The sequence below is a fragment of the Chelmon rostratus genome, chromosome 23, assembly GCF_017976325.1.
Source record: "Chelmon rostratus isolate fCheRos1 chromosome 23, fCheRos1.pri, whole genome shotgun sequence".
Taxonomy (NCBI): Eukaryota; Metazoa; Chordata; class Actinopteri; order Chaetodontiformes; family Chaetodontidae; genus Chelmon; species Chelmon rostratus.
Window position 1 is genome coordinate 3,440,981 of NC_055680.1, and position 20,781 is coordinate 3,461,761.

General features: G+C 44.2%; 1 protein-coding gene across 1 annotated transcript; it reads right to left on the reverse strand.

The window, feature by feature from the left end:
* Positions 1 to 354: 354 nt before the first annotated feature.
* On the reverse strand, positions 355 to 19,700 carry LOC121626181 (serine/threonine-protein phosphatase PP1-beta catalytic subunit). Its single transcript, XM_041964497.1, has 8 exons — positions 19,569 to 19,700; positions 4,644 to 4,775; positions 4,306 to 4,536; positions 3,852 to 3,956; positions 3,462 to 3,533; positions 1,562 to 1,713; positions 1,243 to 1,377; positions 355 to 917 (listed from the first exon to the last, which is right to left on the reverse strand). Exons 1-8 carry the CDS (start codon positions 19,618 to 19,620, stop codon positions 813 to 815), a joined length of 984 nt encoding a protein of 327 aa, XP_041820431.1. The 5' UTR covers positions 19,621 to 19,700; the 3' UTR covers positions 355 to 812.
* Positions 19,701 to 20,781: the final 1,081 nt, after the last annotated feature.

Sequence of the window (20,781 nt, forward strand, 5' to 3'; positions counted from 1 at the left end):
AATGGGTCCACAAAATTAGTTTAATGTATTTTCAATGAAACTTATTTGCTTAAGCACTAATAAATCAATTCATTTGACTTGGGTTGAGTCATTCTTGTAAATTTTTTCAAGGCACTGCTACTCACTTAATCACTTAATCCAAGCTTAAATCAAACCTCAAACTTGTTTGAAGAACCGAGGTAGCTGGATCATTACAGCTGCTCGACAGGTTAGCCTGGATTAGTAAAGCCGGGTTTATTAAGTATGAGGCTTATCAAACTGTGAGGATCCTGTTCGAAGCGACGCAGGCTTCTTCTCTGCTTGTAAAGTTCGTGTCACATTTCATAAGAACCACACAGAGCACCGAGATTCATTTCCTGTATTATTTATTGAAAACCCAGCAGTCGTCATTAATACCTGTTGTGCCCGTACAGGCAGGGGAGTAAGGAGATGTGGTAAACTAAACTAGCTGTCATTCTGTTGTCAAGAAAATAAAAGGCAAAGGACAAAGAGACAAAAAAAACACTCCGATATGCTACAGAATGACACCTCTGTATTGTTTTCTCTTAACACTTGTTTTTAAAAATGTTACACAGATGCAGAGAAAAGTAAGCACTGAGGAAGAAGAAGAGGGTGTGACAGCAGTTCAGAGGGAGATAAGAAATAATCGAAAGTAAAAGACGGGTTTGGGCGTGTCTTTTAAAATAGTCGTGTTCATCTGTTTTCTCCTCTGCCAAGTGTTGCTTTTGCTTATTTTTCTGTAGTGAAAAGCCGACAGGAGACGATCGTCTCTCCCTCTCGTTCTCTGCGTCTCTTCCTCCCTCCGTCCGTCTTCATCGTTTCTTTGGGGGTTGGGCTGTGCGGGGAGGAGTGACGGGCCGACCCGAGTTCATCCCTCCGTACTGGTACTTGGCTTTCTTCTCAGATGGCTTCAGGATCTAGGGGGGCGCACACAGGTGTGGAATTAAGGGCTCCACATGTCAGCAGTTTTAAATTACACAGACTTTGTGTCAACACCACGTTTAAAATGCCGTTTAAAACTTTTTGATGATGTTTCAGACTGACTATGTGCAGGATGAGGGGGGCGCTCGCTGTCCCTGTGGTCCCTCTGAGGGATTCTGAGATGCTTGATGAATACAGGCCCTGCCTCATTGTGCAGCAGCTTCGAGTAGGTGCATGTTAGAAGTCACCGACACACGGCCAATGACCAAGTGCGTGATTACTTAAACAGACCCGTGTCAGTGCTTTGTGGTAACCTCGTACCTGGAAGGAGCACATCAGGGTCTCGTCCACGCTCATCATGCCGCCGGCGTTGTCGAACTCTCCGCAGTAGTTGGGAGCTGAGAACAGAGTCACCAGCTGCCGCTTGGCAAAGAACTCGTAACCATCTTCTACCACCTGGGGGCGTCAGACGCACACGAATGTCACACAGACGCCTTCATCCGATATGGACTTCTTTAAGCAGCGATGCACTTTATCCAAATATGTCAACTTTGGATGGATGTTTCAAGGGAGATCGCTCCATTTCCTGTTACAGTTTGTATTCATACGCTTCAAAAATGAGGGCGTGTGTGCGCTGTACCTGGTGGGCTCTGCAGATGAGGTCCAGGTCGTGGCGGTTGAGGAACTTGCTGACCACGTCAGCTCCGAAGGTGAAAGAGACGCCACGGTCGTTCTCTCCCCAGCCCTGGACGTCCTTGTCTGGGTCCGACCACAGCAAATCGCACAAGAGGCCTGGAGGGGGGAAAAAAAAAAACACACAAGACTCCACCTTTCAGTCCACTTGGTGATCTCTGGAGAAATAAGACATGACTCATCTCCATGTTCCAAACACTCAGATCTCTCACAGCGTGAGCTAATGTGTCCCACAGTGAATCCAGCCTCGAACACATCACGTCACATTTATAGTGCGTCAGATATTAAAACACTAAGGCTGCCCCACGTATATACACACACATTCTTCACCTCCAGACACCCTAAAAGACCATAAGAGGATCTGAGAGACAGCGGCTGCCAGGGTCTGAACACTGGCTGCCTTATAAGGACAAGAACAACCAGGTTTGGTGAGGAGGGGGCAAAGACTCTGGCTTCAACTGGTCCACTTATAAACAACTACATCTCTGAGGCAGACAAAGAAATAAGAAGCTATTTCAGAACATTATGCGTAATGTGCGTTAGTGAAGCTGTTTGTAATGATTTCATCTAAGACCTGCGAGTGTGAGGATGTATGACAGCCAGCAGTTACTCACTTCTGGTGTCTTTACCAGGTGTTACCACCACAGAGCATCGATCCATCATTAGCAGTTCCAACAACTGGAATCCCAGTATCATTTAATAACCTCGCTGTCATAAATAATACACGTCTGTCCTCCCACAGAATGTCTCTGCCAAACACCCTCTCCTGGCCATCCTATGTTGGAGTCATTTCCTAAGTTCAGAGAGTTGACAAAATGCTTTCACTCCTTGGGCTAAAAGTAGATCCCAACTTGCGTCACTGAGAGTTTTTGGTCAGTTGGGGCTGATTTCCTGCTCCGAGAAGCTCGATAAACACGAGCCTGGTTTGTTTCCACCCTTACACTTGAATCAAAATTGGCAACCTGGCAGGACAGGGTACTAAAGCTGTTCATTAAGTGAGTAAGTGGTGAGTGACTGCAACTTCTATCCCACTGGAAACGTCTCAGTCATGATTCTCTGCCCTGCCGTGTTCACTATTTGTCAATCGGAGTATTCTTTGGGATGTTTTTTTATGCAGCCACACGGTTCACATTTAGCGAAGCAGTCCGCGTGACAGCTGATTGCTTTTGCGAGAAATAGAACCTGCTTCAGGGCTCGTGAAACCGTTTCCTCAGCTTGGACAGGCTCTCTTCATCTGCGGCGCGAACGAGCGACTGAAGTTCAAGCAGAGTTCTCGCCTGAGCAATGTTTTCAAGCCAAAGTGCCTCCTTTGCACAACGATCACTGATCCATGCGGTCAGTGGAACTCACTTGTACACTTCCTGTCCTCCCTGGATCAGGGATTTTCAGTAATTTCCTGATATCTTCTTGATCAAATAATAAATTTGTGAATTGAAATTGTTTGATGCAGCTTAAGCAACAAGGAGCACGTCTCTAGTGTAGTCAAACCAGCGGAGGAAGAAGTGCTCAGATTCTTTCCTTAACCAGCAACACCACAGTGTAAAAATACCATATTATCAGCAAAATGTCCTGAATGATCAGAAGTAAAAGTACTGTCTGTTCGATCGTTGAACGTAGGGTTACTGATTCTGATGCACTGACGTGTGAGCAGCGTTTTAACGTTATAGCATGTCGAGGTGAACTCATTAACATACTACTGGGTATGCTATGAGTCACTTTTCACTCCTGTCCAGAACTAAAGTGCAGGTGTGATGAGAGATAATCTTCGTACATCCTAGGAGAACAGCGCCCGGCCTGCTGTGTGTGTGTGTGTGTGTGTGTGTGTGTGTGTGTGCGCCCTGACCTACCTGTGTCGGGCACATCTGTGGGTCTCATGATGCGTCTGATCTGCTCCATAGACTGCAGGTCTGGAGAGAGACCTGCGGACGACGCGGAGGTATTAACCCATATCAGCAGAGCTTTAAACTCGCTCTGACCCATTTACTTGGCATCAGATTAGTAAAAATACTGAACGCTTATCAGGTTCGTGAGCTTTATCTTTCGCACTCCAGATCACTGATCATGTAAGCGATGAGAGGAAAAGCGCTGTGCTACGTTTTGACAGACACCCCAAGGACAAAACTTAAGCGTAACAGCAAGGATGTGAACTTGAAACCTGGAAATGCTGCAAATAACAAAACATAGGTGTGCGTTTCTGAACTGTGAGCCGCCAAGCAGACGCGGCCAGAGTGCAGTACCTCCGTGACAGCAGAAGATCTTCTCGTCCACGATGGCAGCGATGGGCAGGCAGTTGAAGCAGTCGGTGAACGTCTTCCACAGCTTGATGTTGAATCTGCGTTTACCTGCAAAATCGGCAAGGCAGAGAGTCAGGAGGCCTCATGGACGAGAACCGTATAATGATTATACCAGTGGAGTGTTGAGATGGTGGGTCCGCCATCATTCTGACCCTTCTGACCCTTTGGAAGGCCTGGCCCTGACACTGTTAAGGATTAGAACTACCTCCCTGTGTATAAACTAGTTCAAACCTGCTTCACCTTGAGCAGCTACAACAGTAGAATGTCACTGATGCACTGATGGATCAGTATTAGCATCTTTCCCTTTGAGGTCTGTCAGCCTGCATCTCTATTGCAAACACTGTTCTGGTCACGCGTTTGTCTGCGGAGTCGCACAACGCGGGAGCAGAGCACTCACACTCGTCGTAGAAGCCGTAGATGCGGTTGATGGAGGCACACTCGTGGTTGCCCCTGAGCAGGAAGAAGTTTTCGGGGTATTTGATCTTGTACGCCAGCAGCAGGCAGATGGTCTCCAGAGACTGCTTCCCTCTGTCCACGTAGTCGCCCAGGAACAGGTAGTTGGCCTCTGGGGGGAAGCCGCCATACTCGAAGAGCCTCAGCAGGTCTGTGTACTGTCCGTGGATGTCGCCTGGGGGTGGAGAGGAGGGCAGTGATGGGTGGAGGAGGGAGCAGCAGGGGGTAATGAAGACACAGACTACGTTTTGGAAGAACGAGGCCACGCGGGGGGTTACTGACCACAGATTTTGAGCGGAGCCTCCAGCTCCAGAAGGATGGGCTGGCTGAGGAAGATCTCCCGGGACTTGATGCAGAGGCCGCGCACCTCAGCCTCCGTCATCTGGACAATCTTCCCTGGACGACATCCTCGCACTGGTGGAGGGAGAGGAGGGATGGAACAAGGTTAAAGAATAACTGTGTGTTTGAGCATCATTAACAAAAGTTATCTGTCAGGCATAAGCTGTCCCAGTCAGAGTGCACTGACTCCCTGAGTTTCTCTCGGGGACGTGCCTCTGCTGATCGCCACATAGCTGCACATCTCCCGCCGGGCGAGTTTTTGAAATGAACTTCAAGCTAAATATGGGAGGCAGCGTTTGGTCAACAGACGGGATGGAAATAGCCTGTGCGGGCATTGTTGATGTTGTTGGGAGTGTTTTCGGAGGCGCTTCCTGTTGCGTAATGGAGAGGAAGAGGGGGCTGGGGGGTGGGGTGGGGGGGGGCACTGTGGTCACATGACGTGGAGCTGTAGGCCTATGTAAAGGGGTGGGATCATTCTATTAAGACTGATAATAAAGTGAAGCAGCTTCAGAAATTGTTTCATCACAGCTCAGCGGTGGGAAACTTTAGAGCCTAAAGGTTCACGTGACACAAGCAGCAAAGCTGCTGAGCTTCAACACAAGACCATCCAAATAAAGTTGCACAACTCCTCTGATATACCACGCATTACTCCTGAAACACTGCCAGCCATCTTTCCTGCATTACAGTGACATTAAAGGCTGTTCCCTGGTTCATTCATCACTGAAGTGGCTGTGCACAATAAATGCAAAACATACAAGAGAACATTACGGCCAGCTTTACAAAATATCATTTTTTACACAATACTGTATTTAATCTTAACTCATTAATAGGGCTGGGTCCCAATATGATACCAAAGTTTCAGTTCCAATACCTTACTTTAAGGGAAAGAATTCACTCAACTCTTTTTAACAATACATGCAAAACTTCAACAACACACTGTATAATTTTGTCTTAATATTAAACAGCTGAACCTTTCCTAAAAAAAATAAAAGTTAGAAAATAAATGAGCAAATGAATACAGAAAATGAATCCCAACTATTTTTACAAACAATTCATCTTTGAAGTCAATTTTCAAGTCAAAAAAGCCCAAACAGGAAACTGATTTCTGGGGTTAGTTGGGCCAAAGAAGACACTTCGGGCTTTTTGATGTTTTAACAGCATTTCCCCTTATTTCTGACATTTTATAGAGTAGAGAACATCTCAGTTTATTGAGAAAATAATGAAACAATAATGCTTAGTTACAGCCTTAGACAGTATGTAGAGAAGCCACCTCATATCACCCTGGTGAGAGAAAGCAGGAAACATGTGGGGAACAAAGACTGATGCAGCACAGTGAGGAACAGCTGAGCTACTTGTTTCATTTTGACGTACAAATTAAGATTATAAATATATTGTATCCTGACAGCACTGTAGTGTAAAAGTCATGATGACCTTATATACAGTATTACTGTTGCAACATGGGAAATATGCATCGCATTATAACTTGGAGCTTATTTTGAGTACAAAAGGTGAAAAACTGTCATAGTTCACAACAATCAGGCAATAAAGGAGCTCTGGTGTGTTGTGATGTGAACACTCACAGCTACTGTTGGGCCTCTTTTAAAGCCGATACGTGCACACTAACCAGTGCAACCCCATACAGCTGCCTTTGCAATATGAGGCTTTAACTTTCCCTGCAGTATTTCCATGTTCTGCCACTGCCCTATATATTCCCTGTGTGCTCGGATGAAACGCCTCTTCTTTTCCTCCTGCTTGGTAAACCACAGAAGTGGGCCAGAGCTGACTAAGACCGCCGCTGTCAGACGACACCGCGGTACCACGATGGAAACCCTGGCAGGCGTCAAACGCCGCCTAATAGGTGAACCAAACAGACGGGGGTCAGAGGAGCCCTGCAGCTCAGCAGCCAGAGGAGTTTGTTTTATAACAGGAGGAGAAGTGAAGTGTGTAAAAGTCTTCCTCCTCTGCAGGGGAACAGTGGTGTGTGTGTGCGTCAGACTCCTGCAGGTGACTCCTGTCTGCGCCCCGCCGCTCTGGAGGCATTTTACATCGAGTTTTAAAGGACAACAGTGTGTGCGGCAGAGTGTGTGTACATGTGCAACATGACCCTGCTATTTCTGCCCGGAGATAAACACTCGCTCTGTCCGTCTCCTCCGCCACCACAGCCAGACACAACCCGCGGTCACACACACACGACCCACCTGAAGGGTCAGATCGCGGCTATATTTAGACCGTGCAGAGGCAGGATGGACGAAAAAATACAGCACGGGCTGCAAAACGAAAATCCTCCTGTGGATTTAGAAATGTGAACACCTGGGGGTTTTGTGCTTGCCAAAGGGTATGCTGTGCAACATATGCAAGCAAGGAGTGTGTGTGTCCACTGAAACGTGTGTGTCCGCTGTCAAGAGAACGATTTCACACCCCTCCCTCTCAGCTCTGTGATGACGCGTTTGCAGGTCTGTGCTGGCTCAGCTGACAGAGAGGGAGGTCTGATATAGGACGCACGCACGGACACACGCACGCACGCACGCACGCACGCACGCACGCACGCACAGGCCTGGGAGGATCCCCTTTCATCGTTTGGTGAGGTTAAGGCTGAGCTGGGAACACAAACACTTCAATTTGTCCGTCCACACACAAACACACAAACACAAACACACAAAGTGACCTTGACTTCAGATCGTACCACTTGGGGTTTGTGGGGAGGTATCCCAGCATCCTTTACTCTGTCACCACTGCACTGCAGCTTACCCACTGAAGAGAAAGAGAGAGCAACACAGAGAGAGAAAGAGAGAGAGAGAGAGGTGGTGCCCACATCTGATTACCATGGCAACCCAGCAAGACCAATTTCCAGGCTGCAAGGTGTTGGTGAGCGAAGCTGCCGCTGTGGGAGGGGCTGATTTGCAGATAAAGTGGCATCTCCACCGTCCCACGCCCTGCATACTAACATGCAGTGCGCCTGACAGCGGTGAAGCAGAGCCTGCAGGAGGCCTGCACAGCCACACACTGCACAGGTAGCGCTGCATCAGCACCAGCTGCGATGTCAGACGATCCAGCTTGGAGGGAAACGGTCTCAAACGTTGTCCCCGAAACCCCAAACTTCCTCCCGGGTTACTGATGACTTGTTTTTTTTTATTTTTTAACATTCAAAGCTTCGACTGAGGTTTTCAAATAAAGCTACATGTCGACAGCAATCCAATAAAGGCAGAAAATAATGATAAAATAATAACTGCACCCTCAGGCTTTTTGCTGCCAGACCACCTCGTTAATGTGCAACGGATTCTTTGACTGCACTGAAAACAGCCAACAAACCAACAAATAGCATAATACCAATAATATTAGTGCAGCCTAATCTTTATCTGCAAATACCGGGTTTTACCAACACATTGTCAACGCAAGTCTTCGTGCTGGAAAGCGAATCACTGTGAAATAGCGGCAGCGGCGAAACATTCGCTGTCTGGTTAGGTTTCAGCACCAAAACTTCATCTTTATGCATGATTCCAGGCGGACACTTTGGAGGAATTTTACTAAGTTTTAGACAAGCCAGCTGCAGGGGATGGCAAGCCACCTCAGCGACGTCACACACGTCATATTCAGTCTGTTTTTTTTAAGATGGAAACAATGGCAGCTGCTCCGGTCGCAAAACCAAATCTAACTTTGCCAGTTTGGAAACTTTTTGGCTTACGACCAAATGAAAAGGCAGAGCCGGTCAATAAAGATGAGGCAGCGTGCAACAACTTCATCCCAGAGTGACACTCTCTGCTACTCAATATACTGTAATTCACAATCACAGTGACAGCGTCTCACAACTGGATCTGAATTTGCCAACCGTTCCACTAACACACAGGAGAAACAGTCTTTTAGTAGAAAATCTTGGCTCATACGTTAATTATTTAGAGATTAGTTCAAGCAGGTACTGAGATGAAACACTGTACCTTACAGAGTAATTTCTAAATACTAAATGAATAAACAGAATTATGTATGTACAGATGGAGGGACAGACAACACAAACACACAATGTCTCCAGTGACAGCTGTCAACAGTGTGGATGCCTGTACATATAAAACCCCACTGTTGACAGCAACCTAAATTCCTTCACAGCAACCCACAACAGCTCCATCACCATGGTCTACTGGTGTAATGCAGCTAACGGTATACTGCAATGTGTTATGTGGCGATATTATGGAGAAAATGATGATGTGTCAGGAAGAGCTTTAACCAAGCTGTGTTGAGTCTGCCTTGTATCGTTTTTAGAAAAACTGTAAAGAAATGTGTCTGAACTTCCCCGCTGTGACCCTTCTGTTCCTCTCTCATCAGTGAAGCGCAGTGTCGGTTTGGATTTGTCTGACAATGCTATTCCTGCTTCACTGGTTAGCTTGTTTGCGTGGACAGATTGTGTCTGCTGAATGTTTGGTTGGCTAATTAATGCTCGTTTGACTTCAAGGGGAACTCCGCTGACTTTCCGCATCAAGATCAGTTTACCTGCATGTCATGGCTCAGCTCGGAGGATCTTTGTCTGAGACTGATGAGTCTTTTCAAGTAAAGACGTCAAACGCTGTGTGAATCTTTGTTGGTTTTCTGAGTCTTCTATGATGTTGAACTACAAGCTATTTAAATATGTCAGCTTGTCCTTTGGGAAGTTGTGATGGGCAGACTGTTGTCTGACATTTGATAAACCAAACAATTCATTGATCAGTCAAGAAAAATGATCATTACAGCCCTATATTGTGATAATGATTTGTTTGTGGTACAACGCACTGCACCGTACTCCAACTCTCATGAAGACAACACATTCCTGAACCGAGCACCAAGTAATACCAACAATCAAATGCATGTAAACACGAGCTGAACGACTCGCACAATGTCAGTGACAGATAATCCAAACAGATGCAGCATTCATCAGTTGGAGTCACTACTTTCTCAGAGGAGGGAGAATGAAGCAGGTCCCTGAGTGGAACAGCTGTCGAGCTTCACTTCACAACAGCCGAAACCGACGGCCCACTTGGTTTTCCCGGCTGGGGAAAAACTGGTGAAGATCTGTTCTGAAGATCTGAAAAAAATCTGTGTTCCAGCTCATCTCTCCTAATTTGGTCAGGTCTGACTCAGCTTTTAAGTTTGGGTTTGGTCACACATGACCTCTTCAGGCTGAACATCGAGTCTTTTCTCCAGCTCGTTCCAAAGGAGACCGCTGCACTGCAAGCAGCTGTTCTCTTCATCTCCGTTCCTCTTGCACAGTCCTCCTCCTCTTGATTCCCCTTCTTCTCCTCTTCATCCACTTATCGTTCAGTTGCACTATTGGCTGAGGCTGAACTCCAGGGTCGCTGTCGCCCTCCGCCTTGCCAGCGAACTGTCCCGACGTCAGAGCGCAGCTCTGCCTCGTAGCCCCCTCCCAGAGCGGTTTTTGCATTCCAGACGGCTCACAGACCCTTCAGACCTCTGCAGCTCTGACTGTACAGGGCTGCAGTGCAGCCTGGGATACACGCTGGTCAGAGCATCTGCAAGACGCATCAAACTCTAACGCTGTTATTTTGAAAATGACGTGAACATTCCAAGTTTCATAAAAAGGTCCTGGGTGGAGCTAGATCTACAGCACTGTGACTAACACGAAAGCTCACTAGGAAAGCATGAACAGGGATGTTCAGAACACTTTAACAGATCTAAAAGCTGAACCAACACAGAGGCTGCATTTCATTTCGCTTTTTAGACCTTGAATTTACATAATTTGAACTTTTTCCTCAAGCAGACGCTGCTATTCCTGCATGCCAATATACAACTGTAGCCTATAGTGGAAGTAAAAAAAGTTATTAAGTTAATGATTTGGTTTAGAAAACAACAAAACTGCATGTTATTATCTCCAAGAGTGCAAGGCGATGTCCTCAGACGTCTGTATGTTGAAGCTATTTCTTTTGTCATGGTAATTAAAAACGGAGAAAAGCAGCAAATCGTCACATTGGAGAAACTGAATGGTTGACTTTTTTTTTTTAATCATGAAACAATTAGCCGTTTTCACATCTTTTACATTTAAAATAATTTTTCGAGCAAAAATGTCAAACATTCTCTTGGTTGCAAACCTCAATGATGAGCACTTCCTGCTTTTCTTCGTCTCATGTGACCGTAAACAAAGTATCTTGGGGTTTGGGACAGTTAGGGGACAAACTCAGCATAGTAACTGGCATGTTCCACTTGTTTCCTGAGATTTTCTAACAATTAATTGAGAAAATAATTAGCAGATCAATGCATGCTAAATACCAGTTTTCCTAGCTCCAGCCCCAAGTTGTTTGATTCAATTTGTGTCCCCTTTCACCCTCAACCTAAATAACTACATGATAAATCCATCAGGACCAAACTATTGATGCTGACATCATTATTTTGCGGTGCTATTCTTGTTCTTTTCTTTACTTTAGTTTCTTAATGCAAAACGTTAACTGAGGTAGTTTGACCACTTTAGGCCTCTACAGTTGCCGCCCAACACTGCTCACTAATCTCTGTTACAGTGATTAATCTTTCTAGCTACAAATGAGCCAGTGTTCCCTGAATTAAAGTCCAAAGTTAATTCACCAAACATTCGGGTATCGCCCAGCCCACCATTGTGCTGCTAGCTGAACCACGCCAGAGTTGTTACAGCACACAACCTGTCACGCTCCAAGCACACAATTAAACTGACTCGTCTTCCAAATGACTTCACAAGATTTAAGTAAGCTGGAAGACCGCACCAGTGTTTAGCAGGAGCACGCCCGTCTGCACCATTATTCTGCAGAGTCACAGAGGTTCAAGATACTTCTTATAATTGGTGGGGTTTTTTTTTAAGCCGCAAATTGCCGTAGCTTGACCTTAACCGATGAAGAGAACTTCACTTTCTGTCCACTTCACAAGAAGGAAAATAAGACGTGTATAAAGAAGTGAAGGGTTTATAACATAAATGACAAATCCACAGACATAAGGGGGTAGTTACTGTACCTAAAAGGAGAGTTTGGTTTTCAGTAATCATTATTTGCTGCTTCACCGGTTGCAAACTACTTGCAAAGGGCCAGGGAGGTCAACTACTTTTTCCATTTATTTAAAAGCAGAGTTCAGCTGAACAGAGCCAAAGAGAGAGCGAGAGAGAGAGAGAGAGAGAGATAAAGGCAGATTGCTTCTTGAAGGCATTACCATATATGGGCGCTACTGTACGGAGAAAGGAGGAAGTAGGCTTGTCAGTCAGGACAAAGAGGGACCGCTTGAAGGCCCTGTTGTTGTATGAGATAGAAAGAGAACAAGACCGGCCAGGCACAGGCCAGGACTCCGTCAGCGAGTCAAGGTCCACAACAATGTACCGGCTGTCAGCTGCACCGGCAAAGAGCTGCGTAAGCCCATTCACATCAACAAGAAAACACACACCGACGTCAGCGCAATATCACCAGCTGACCCCTATAAGTCAATTATTCAACTGTTGAGCTGTAAGCATGCTTTTCAGTCTGGTCTTTGATTTAGCTGCAGCAGAACAGCTCTCCAATGAAAACTACATTTGTAATGCTTGTCATACATTGTTGTTAAGATGGTGCCTGCTGCTCTCATCACTTTATAATTTGTTTTTTCTTTGCTGTATCCTGTTAAGTATTTGCTGCAATTTGTTTCACCCAGCCTTCATCCTATGAATTATTTTATTAGAAATGAGCAAGTTTGTTATCGAAAGCTTTCAAAAACCAAAAGCGGGTTGTAGTTTTCAAATTTAGATGCAAGTGTCAATATGTTTTGGTACCGATACCACAATTACACTAACCCTATTTTAATGGGTGCCCCCTTGACCGAGCGGTATAAGACATGAACTATATAATCACAATGTCCCCAATTTTATTCCTGGGCCAACAGCCCTTGTTCCCTCCTGATGCTGTCTTTTTAACTTAACACATTTGTTTAAACTCATACAAGAATTATGATGGAAAATTGCCAAATTCTTAATTTAAACAAGCAACTGTCTCCAGGATAACAAACCAGTCAGCATCTGAGTTACTTCAACCTGAATTCATTGATTTTTTTGCCACTTGGGGGCAGCACAACAGCCTGCAAACACAACACAGACATAATATCTACCGACAGTTTTTGTGGCGAACGTTGACAGTTACCCATTTACACATCCAGCACACGCAGAGAAACATTACTCTCCATGCATAAAATGATTTTTCATTTTCTCTGACAGCCAAACAAAGATATACAAAAAACGTCTAATGGGTCAAGCAAGGCCATGAATTTTAAGCAGGTATGACTGTGCATGTTTTAGTCATTGTTGCACCTCGCAGCACCAATAAAGATGCCCTGTCAGACCTTTTCTAGCACTCCACCTCCATGCTCTATTCTTTCCAACTGGGCACGAGGCCAGCGGCTCCCCTCCACTCCTCCATCTAACCCTCTCCCACACAGGGGTGATGGAAAACAGTGACCCCTCAGTGAACGAGAAACACAAAGTAACTCTGGCGAGGAGAGCAGGAGCGATTCTTAAGGCAGAAATCCAGACTGCGATGGCATTTCTGTGCGGGCTTTGCATTTTCAGAGGACGTTTTGTTCGCCCCTAAGTGCCACGGGTGAATGGCGGCCTTTGTGGGGCAAAAGAAAGGATGAAATTGAGAGGAGAGACTGGAGGAGAAATAAACAGGAGGCATGGGTATAAGCACAGAAAGTGGGAACGACGGAGAAGAAAATGAGAGAAATGTGGGCAGAAAGTGAAGCCCAAGTAAGGGAGACACAGAAGGCGAGGGAGTGAATAGAAGGAGAGGGGAGGGAGGGTTTATTGGAAAGCCTGGCCGGGCAGCTGAAAAGCCTGGGTGAGCTCTGCGCCACGTTTGGTGCCAGGGGGTGAACGCTCCCCGCCGCACAGGCTCCACCATTGTTGTTTCCATAACAGAGTGCCACGGAAGCAGCCTGAACACCACGCAACACAGCAGCAGTCCTCCACGTCCGACGAAAACAAGGAGGGTGACACCGATGTGATGTATTCTGTAGGAGAACAACAAAACACTGCAAAAGGCCTAAAGGTGCATTATAAACTGCTATATATATCATCATTAAATTTTTTTTTTCAATACCAATAACTGGACTTAGATGACGAAAGTGACGGAATATCTGTACGGTACTGGACTTCATAAGAAATACACTATAAAGGAACATTCATAACAACAGTATCAGGCTGCAGTGTTGAAAGACCTGCACAGCTCCTACACAGACATGCCCTTTGGGAGATTTTATGTACCCATACTAGGTAACAACTTGCTGGCGTCTTTGCCCATAAACCAAAATGACAAAATGGCTCTGAAATGCAACTTTCCATCCCGCCTCCCCGCTGCCGCTGGCTGATGTATGGTGCCGTGGTGTTGATTGTGCCACATAAAGCCTACGAGCCACCTGTGCTGGCAGGCCAGACAGAGGGCCTGTTGTCGCTAAAAGCCTGGGCCAGTGTGGGCTTAGCATGGGCACGTCAGGAGGGCTGGGGCCTGTAATAGCTGCTTCGCTGGATCACACAGACACAGAGCTGCAATAGTAAAAACTTATGACAAGGAGGGGCCTGTAATGGAGAACTGAACTGACAGAAAAACACAGGGTTGGTTCGGCAAACCGTACGCAAACATGCAGGGAAGGAGATGTGCATTCTTGCTGAGGCATGCTGCTGCTGTTTTCAATGAATGCTGTGAAAAATGCAACATCGGCTCAAATGTGATGTAACCAACTGTGGTGACTCCGCTGTGAAACGTGAAACATGCTACTGAGAGTTAAACTAAGGCAGCAGATGACTGATTGATTTCCCACAGCGTCATGCAACGCTGTGTAATGGCTGTGATATTGATTTGTTTCTCGCCGCAGTGACGGGACGTCACACCCCTGTGATTAGACACCTAGTCAGAATTAAGGAGTGTATGTTTTTTTTTTTTTTTAAATCAATCTCCAGACACTGGATTAGACAGTCACGAATGCCTTCGCATCGGGATTAAACACCAGTACATTAAAGAGAGAACTTCTATAACTTCCTGGTACTCCACCGTACCAGGCAGACAACAATAAGCTCAATGCCAGAATAGGTGTCATATTACCATGTTATTACAGTAATGCTGTTACAGTCCGAGCTGTAAGTGAGCCCAAATTGGAAAGCTATGTTGCCGTCCACTGGGACACAGCCAGGGTCATGAACCCATCACATGGTTGCAGCAATATACAAATTTCACTATATAATGTCGTAGGAAAATTGACTGTTATCATAGCATTTACATTTGCTTATCGAGAGTACTGAATTCTACTCTGTTAGTGTTGCTTCTTAAAAAAATGGCATAATATTTCATCAAATTATAATATAGTGTTTCTTCCACCAAATAAACCTGTTTTCATTCCTTTAAGCTTCATTGTAATTGAAAACAAACAATAATTTCACTGCTGCGACGCTAACCAGTGACAGGACCGAATAAGTGCAGCCAACTAGAAGTTAATGTGTTTAAGTGGGAGACTTAACACTCAAACTCTGACTGCATAACATCAACATCCAGACAGAGACAGACACACAAATGCCACACAGATGAATCGCTTGGGCAGGCTTATCAGTTAATCTAACTTGCTTACCATTCAAGTCTGACTCACATGACAGCAAATGACAAGTAATTGTGCTCAGAGTGACAAATGAAACCTGCATGCTGAGGACACCCAGGAGCCTTCACTGGCTGTAAACCATGTTGTCAGTCGATCAGGTTTAGCCTGTTGGCTAGACAACGCCTGTCAATCCCTCCACCAAACAGCTGCTGAAGGACACATGCACCACGTGTGTGTCTTTAAATGTTCACACACTATGAATTTGTGGATGCATCTTTTCCGCTGTCGACACAAAGTCTAGGTTTTCCACACTGGTCTCGTGTTGTAGACGGGAAAGGACAAACAAGCTGGGTGACACTAATTTCTAATTATTGAATGCTAGAATAGCTAATCACACAACAGTTACTTATATTTATGGTTATGGTGATTACTAAACTAGCCTCCGCTCATTATCAAGGAGGAAAGGAAGGATAGCAACAGCGGTAGCAGTGAAGCAGAGCTGAAGGGCTTAGAGATAGGGTTATTTTTGTAACCAATAAAAAAAAAAGATAATTAGCTTCTCAGAACCATGCAAATTTAATTTCAAATGTGACATCTGCATGAATTTGGACATGCAAAAGAGCCAACAATAACAAAAGGCTCTGCATTGGCTGCTTCTTTGAGCCAGCGTCATCCATTACAACCATGGAATCTACAACTTACTAAAATAACAATATTCCCATCAGCCTTAAGTTCTCTAAACAGTTATATGTGTATGAATGCAGAATCTGTAGGCAAAGGTCAAGATTTTTGAGTCCTGACTCAAACAGCTGGATAGAGTATCAGTGACAGTGGACTGATCTGGTATAAGATACCCTTATTTTAACAAATAACAATTAAGTATATTTATAGCTATGTATTTGTTTGTTACGTTTTGTCCATGTTGCCTTGCACAGTAAAGGCATATCAGGACTGAAGAAGTCAGATCGGCACATCCCTAAAAGGCATTATTGGATTGCAAAAGTAAATAACTGAGCTGAAAGTCTACTGCATTACCCTTTTTACACTCTCCCTCCTGTGGGTGTGTGTGTGTGTGTGTGTGTGTGGGTGTGTACGTGTGTGTGTGTGTGTGCGTCACAGGAGGGTAGGTTAGTTTCTACCAGGGACAGCTGTGCCTGTTGACATTTAGTGGGATATCAGAGCGCTCTCCATATGTGCGTCTGTAGAGCATGAGTATGTCGCTTCCTGACTGGCACCAGAGCTCATTGAAAAAGTGAGAGATCAACCTCCTATTGAAGTGGTTAAGGAAATCCCATCCCGCCTTCGGGAAAAGGTCCAAAACCACTGACAGGCCGCTTCGTTAGCATCTAAATGAAAGCAGGCTATAGATGTAATCTGGTTAGGTAAATTAATATGAGGGATAACAAGGTTTCACGAGCAAGGAAAAGCCAGTGAGAGGTCTTTGTGCTGCTGAAAGGTCAAGTCTTAAAATAAAACGCAGCCCTTACGAAGACGAACTGATACTCAAGGTACAGTTTGAGAGTGTGATATTTGTAATTCTGCCTCTATGCCGTCCACATAAATCTCTTTGTATGAGACCAATATCAGTTTTTACATCAAAACAAAAAACATTGGCCAGTCTGCTTTGGCCACCTGATACGTTACAGTTTGATTACATCTTTTGTTTGCAGAAGTGATCAATACTAGACTTGAGTATGAACTCAAATGCTGTTTAACTGTCATATTGTCATCATCCTGAGTCTTTATGGATTCTCTAGCCCATTTATTAGGGCTGGGTATCAAATCTCAATACATTTTTGGTACAGACAAAAATATGGCTGTTGGTACCAAGTACAGAAAACTGTCAAGCACAGGAAGCTGACACTAACTGTCTGATCACATCCTTAATTTCTTCTTCACTGATCTCGATATGTCAACTTCAGATTTAGCACATCATGACAGGTATTTTTCACTATTTTTTAGAGATTCTATAGCCAGAGGGATTGATTCAAGTATTCAATGTAATGTAAAATTTAACATTAACAGTTTGGTGGCAACTGAGCAAACTTCATCTGCTAATAAAGAAAATACAGTCATAAGCTCCAACAGACGATGGAGTGGACCTTGAGTGGAGATTTTGTCAACAGCTTTTGCCAGTTTTAGAACATTTTATCTAAGCTCTTGTACAGCTTGTGTTTACACAACATTTGCATTTGGGAACTTTTGTACAAAAGCCTGTTTATTTATTTCTCAAACTCAGGTCTCACTTTGGTAACTGCGCCAAAACTTGGACATTGTACTGGCAGTGGTTACATTTACATCAAACTCTGGTTTTGATCCAGAAGTGTCACCCTTCAGAAGACACAACTAGTGTTGGGCCTGCTTCTCTGTTGGTATTTTCACACCGAAAATGAGCCAGCCGGGTATAAAGTGGCTGTAGATGGAAAGAGAAAGTGGCTGAAAGAAGATGGATGGTTGGATGTATTCACAGCTCACATCTGGAAGCCTTTAGGGCTCGATCCCTCCAATTTCCTCCACTGAGGTTTCCTCGTCGCTGCATAAAAAAGCAACTAAATACGCAGCCAGCTAAGTAGCTACAGTGTAGCCTTGCCCTTGTGACAATACAGGCTCACATTGTTGTTACTGTACAGCTGACACACACACAAAGAGCAAACAAGCGCTATTATGTAACTCACACCAATCAATCCTGATGATTAGGTACTACTGACACGTTGATCCACAGTGCGCTCATTCATTAGCATATGTGTGCGATTTTCAGCTCACTGAATCTGTGTTTGTGACAGACAATCGATCTTGAATGTTTGTTCACCACTGCCTCGTCTGTCCACATGTTTACTGAAGACACAGAGGGACACCGTCTCCCCGTTCTCAAGAGAATGAATGCCGAGAGAAAGACACACAGATCAGCTAACCTGTGTCAGGATCCCTTATTTAGCACCGCTAGGAAAGTCATCCACTGCTGCCAACACATAACAGTGGTGTAGGAGCAGCAACAACGCTTTCTTCGAAAGTACCAGGGTTACTTTTGTGCATTATCAACAGACTAAAATCTAATGGTATTAGAAAAACCTGACCCAAATTATACCCAAAAGTACATAATAGCTACCCGATTAGACAGAAACAAATTACAGGCATTTTTCTGAATTACTGTTATCAACAAGTATACTGGGACAGCATCTGATTTCATCACTGATGCATTATGACAACACATTTTTAAAGTTTGATCAAGTTTTGTTTTTGTTTTTTTTCCCATCAATTTACCAACAGTTGCATTTTAATGTTTAAACACTTGTAGGCTAACAGCTCAAATCTACAAACTGTCATGGTAGAGGAGTAATGGTAACTTTAAGACTGAGTATAGTTCTTATGTCTGCCAAAATACTGGCAATGGAATTCCATAACATATGGGATAAGGCTGACAAAAGTTGCTTACTTCTTAAATACTGACAGGATACAAACTATGCAGGTTTATAAGTGGTGTGAGGCCTGTGGTTTGTGTAAACATTACCATTCAGCAATACTCCCATACAAACACCATAACCCTGTGAGGCGCCTTCCCTCTGAGGAGGAGGAATCCTTTCACCAAAGCCCATTTGAAAACTTGACATTTTTTTTTCTTAGGAGTGTGAGCGAACTATTAAACCATGCTACAACCAACAATTTGGATCTCGTCAGGGACCAGACACTATGCTGAGATTTTCGGTATGCATCATTTATTCAGCTGCACTTTTTTTTTTTACTAGAACGATCAATTTATGGGACTGATATGCACCCTAAGCAACCGCCCACCATGGTGTATTTTGTTGTAAATAGCTTGTGGAAATATAAGGTATACGGTCTTTCCTCAAGTAAAAGCATCTTAGCTAGTGTTTTAGATGCTACATGCCAACGTGATTACACCAGTACTGATGTAATAGAGGTATTGCGACATTATTCAAAGCAACATTACATTTCTATAGTTGGATTAGTTTGATTGATCTGACATTCTCCCCTGTACTCGACATGTCGTTGTACAACCAACGGTACACAAACTATAACTTTGTCACCATTCTATCGTTAAAGCACACTTTAACCCTCAAAATCAAATATGAAAAGACTGAAGCGTAATTCGGCATTAATTCATGATAACTTGACAGAAGGTGTGCCTGTGACTCGACAGACGGGACTGGTCCTGTTCACTCCTTCACCGGGATAAGCTAGCAAGTAACGTTAGTGTTAAAGCGGGCCATTTTCTAGTAAACTCGTGTCGAAACGAAACCTAAACAACTGAGTACTGTCGCCGCAAACACAAGGATAACATACATCTAGAATAGTTGTCAAACTCACCCTCTAGAAGCCTGGAAATCAGCGAGTCAACGTCCAACTCCCCCTCCGCCATTTCTGTAACGAGAACAACTCTGCCCGCCGCAGTCTGGAGCTACCAGGGCAGGCACCGCCTCACTGCACTGGAACGCACCGCCAACCTCCTCCCACTCACGGGCCACCCATTTAAGTCTATTATGCTGCATTAAAATGCCTCTCGGATACTCTAGCTTCTATCACGGAAAAGGGAAAGTGGAGTGCTTTTAATTAGCAATTATGGGACGTAGCAGTGTGTTTCAAGTGATATTTGAAGGGTCCATTTGCAACACTTATCTCCGTTTTGATTTATTTTCCTAAATCAGGTTTTTGTTTTTGTTTATTGCGCAGTCCAGAGCATACACTGGTTTTAGGTTGTTTGAATAACATGCATCTTTTTTTTTTTTTACTTTCGTAATGTCATGTTTTATTTTTATCATCATTATTGTGCAGCCAACCCTTCACTTACAGCCCGCATATATACCATAAAATAATTTATTTATAAAATACTTAAGGTTCACTCACTAGCTTTTTCTAGAGCTTTCAACCACACCTCACAGTCTTTCTTGGTGGACTGAGTTTGGTCGAACTAAAACAGTAATATTTCCAAAGTGGAAAATTAACTTCTCGCAGCTCATACATGCATCCTTTTCGAATGCATAGAGATTTGGGGAAATATTTTCCTTCTTTGCATACAGCCATAGCCTTCCATTTATTTCCAGAGTCAACTCGCAGACTCTTAGGATTTGCTTGTAAAGTAGCTTTTACAAAATCCCCAACTTTTATAGTGTGTTTCAACCATCTCCATGATGTAGTGGTCATGCCATGAATTATTAATTAGATGCAAAATTCAAAACAGCTGTGGTCTTGGTTATTAATCATTGTTAGTACATTTAGTTACTGCCACCAGGTTAAGCCGCTATCATGAAGAGGATCAGTAGATACAGAAAGTACATGGATGGATCATGGTTCATCAAGAGCTGAGGCCTTTTGCAGCATGCACTCAACACATTATTTTTGAAAGTGGGAGTGGGAGAAAATGAGAGCACTCATGGGACCTGTATGCAAACAATACAACAACTATACAATTGTGACCTTTTTACAGCATTTTGTTGCTGTTTTCTCAACTCGTAGTGTGATTTCCGTTAGCATTTGAAGGCATCATCATAGAGAGGGTATTTGCAACAGGTTGCTGTAATGC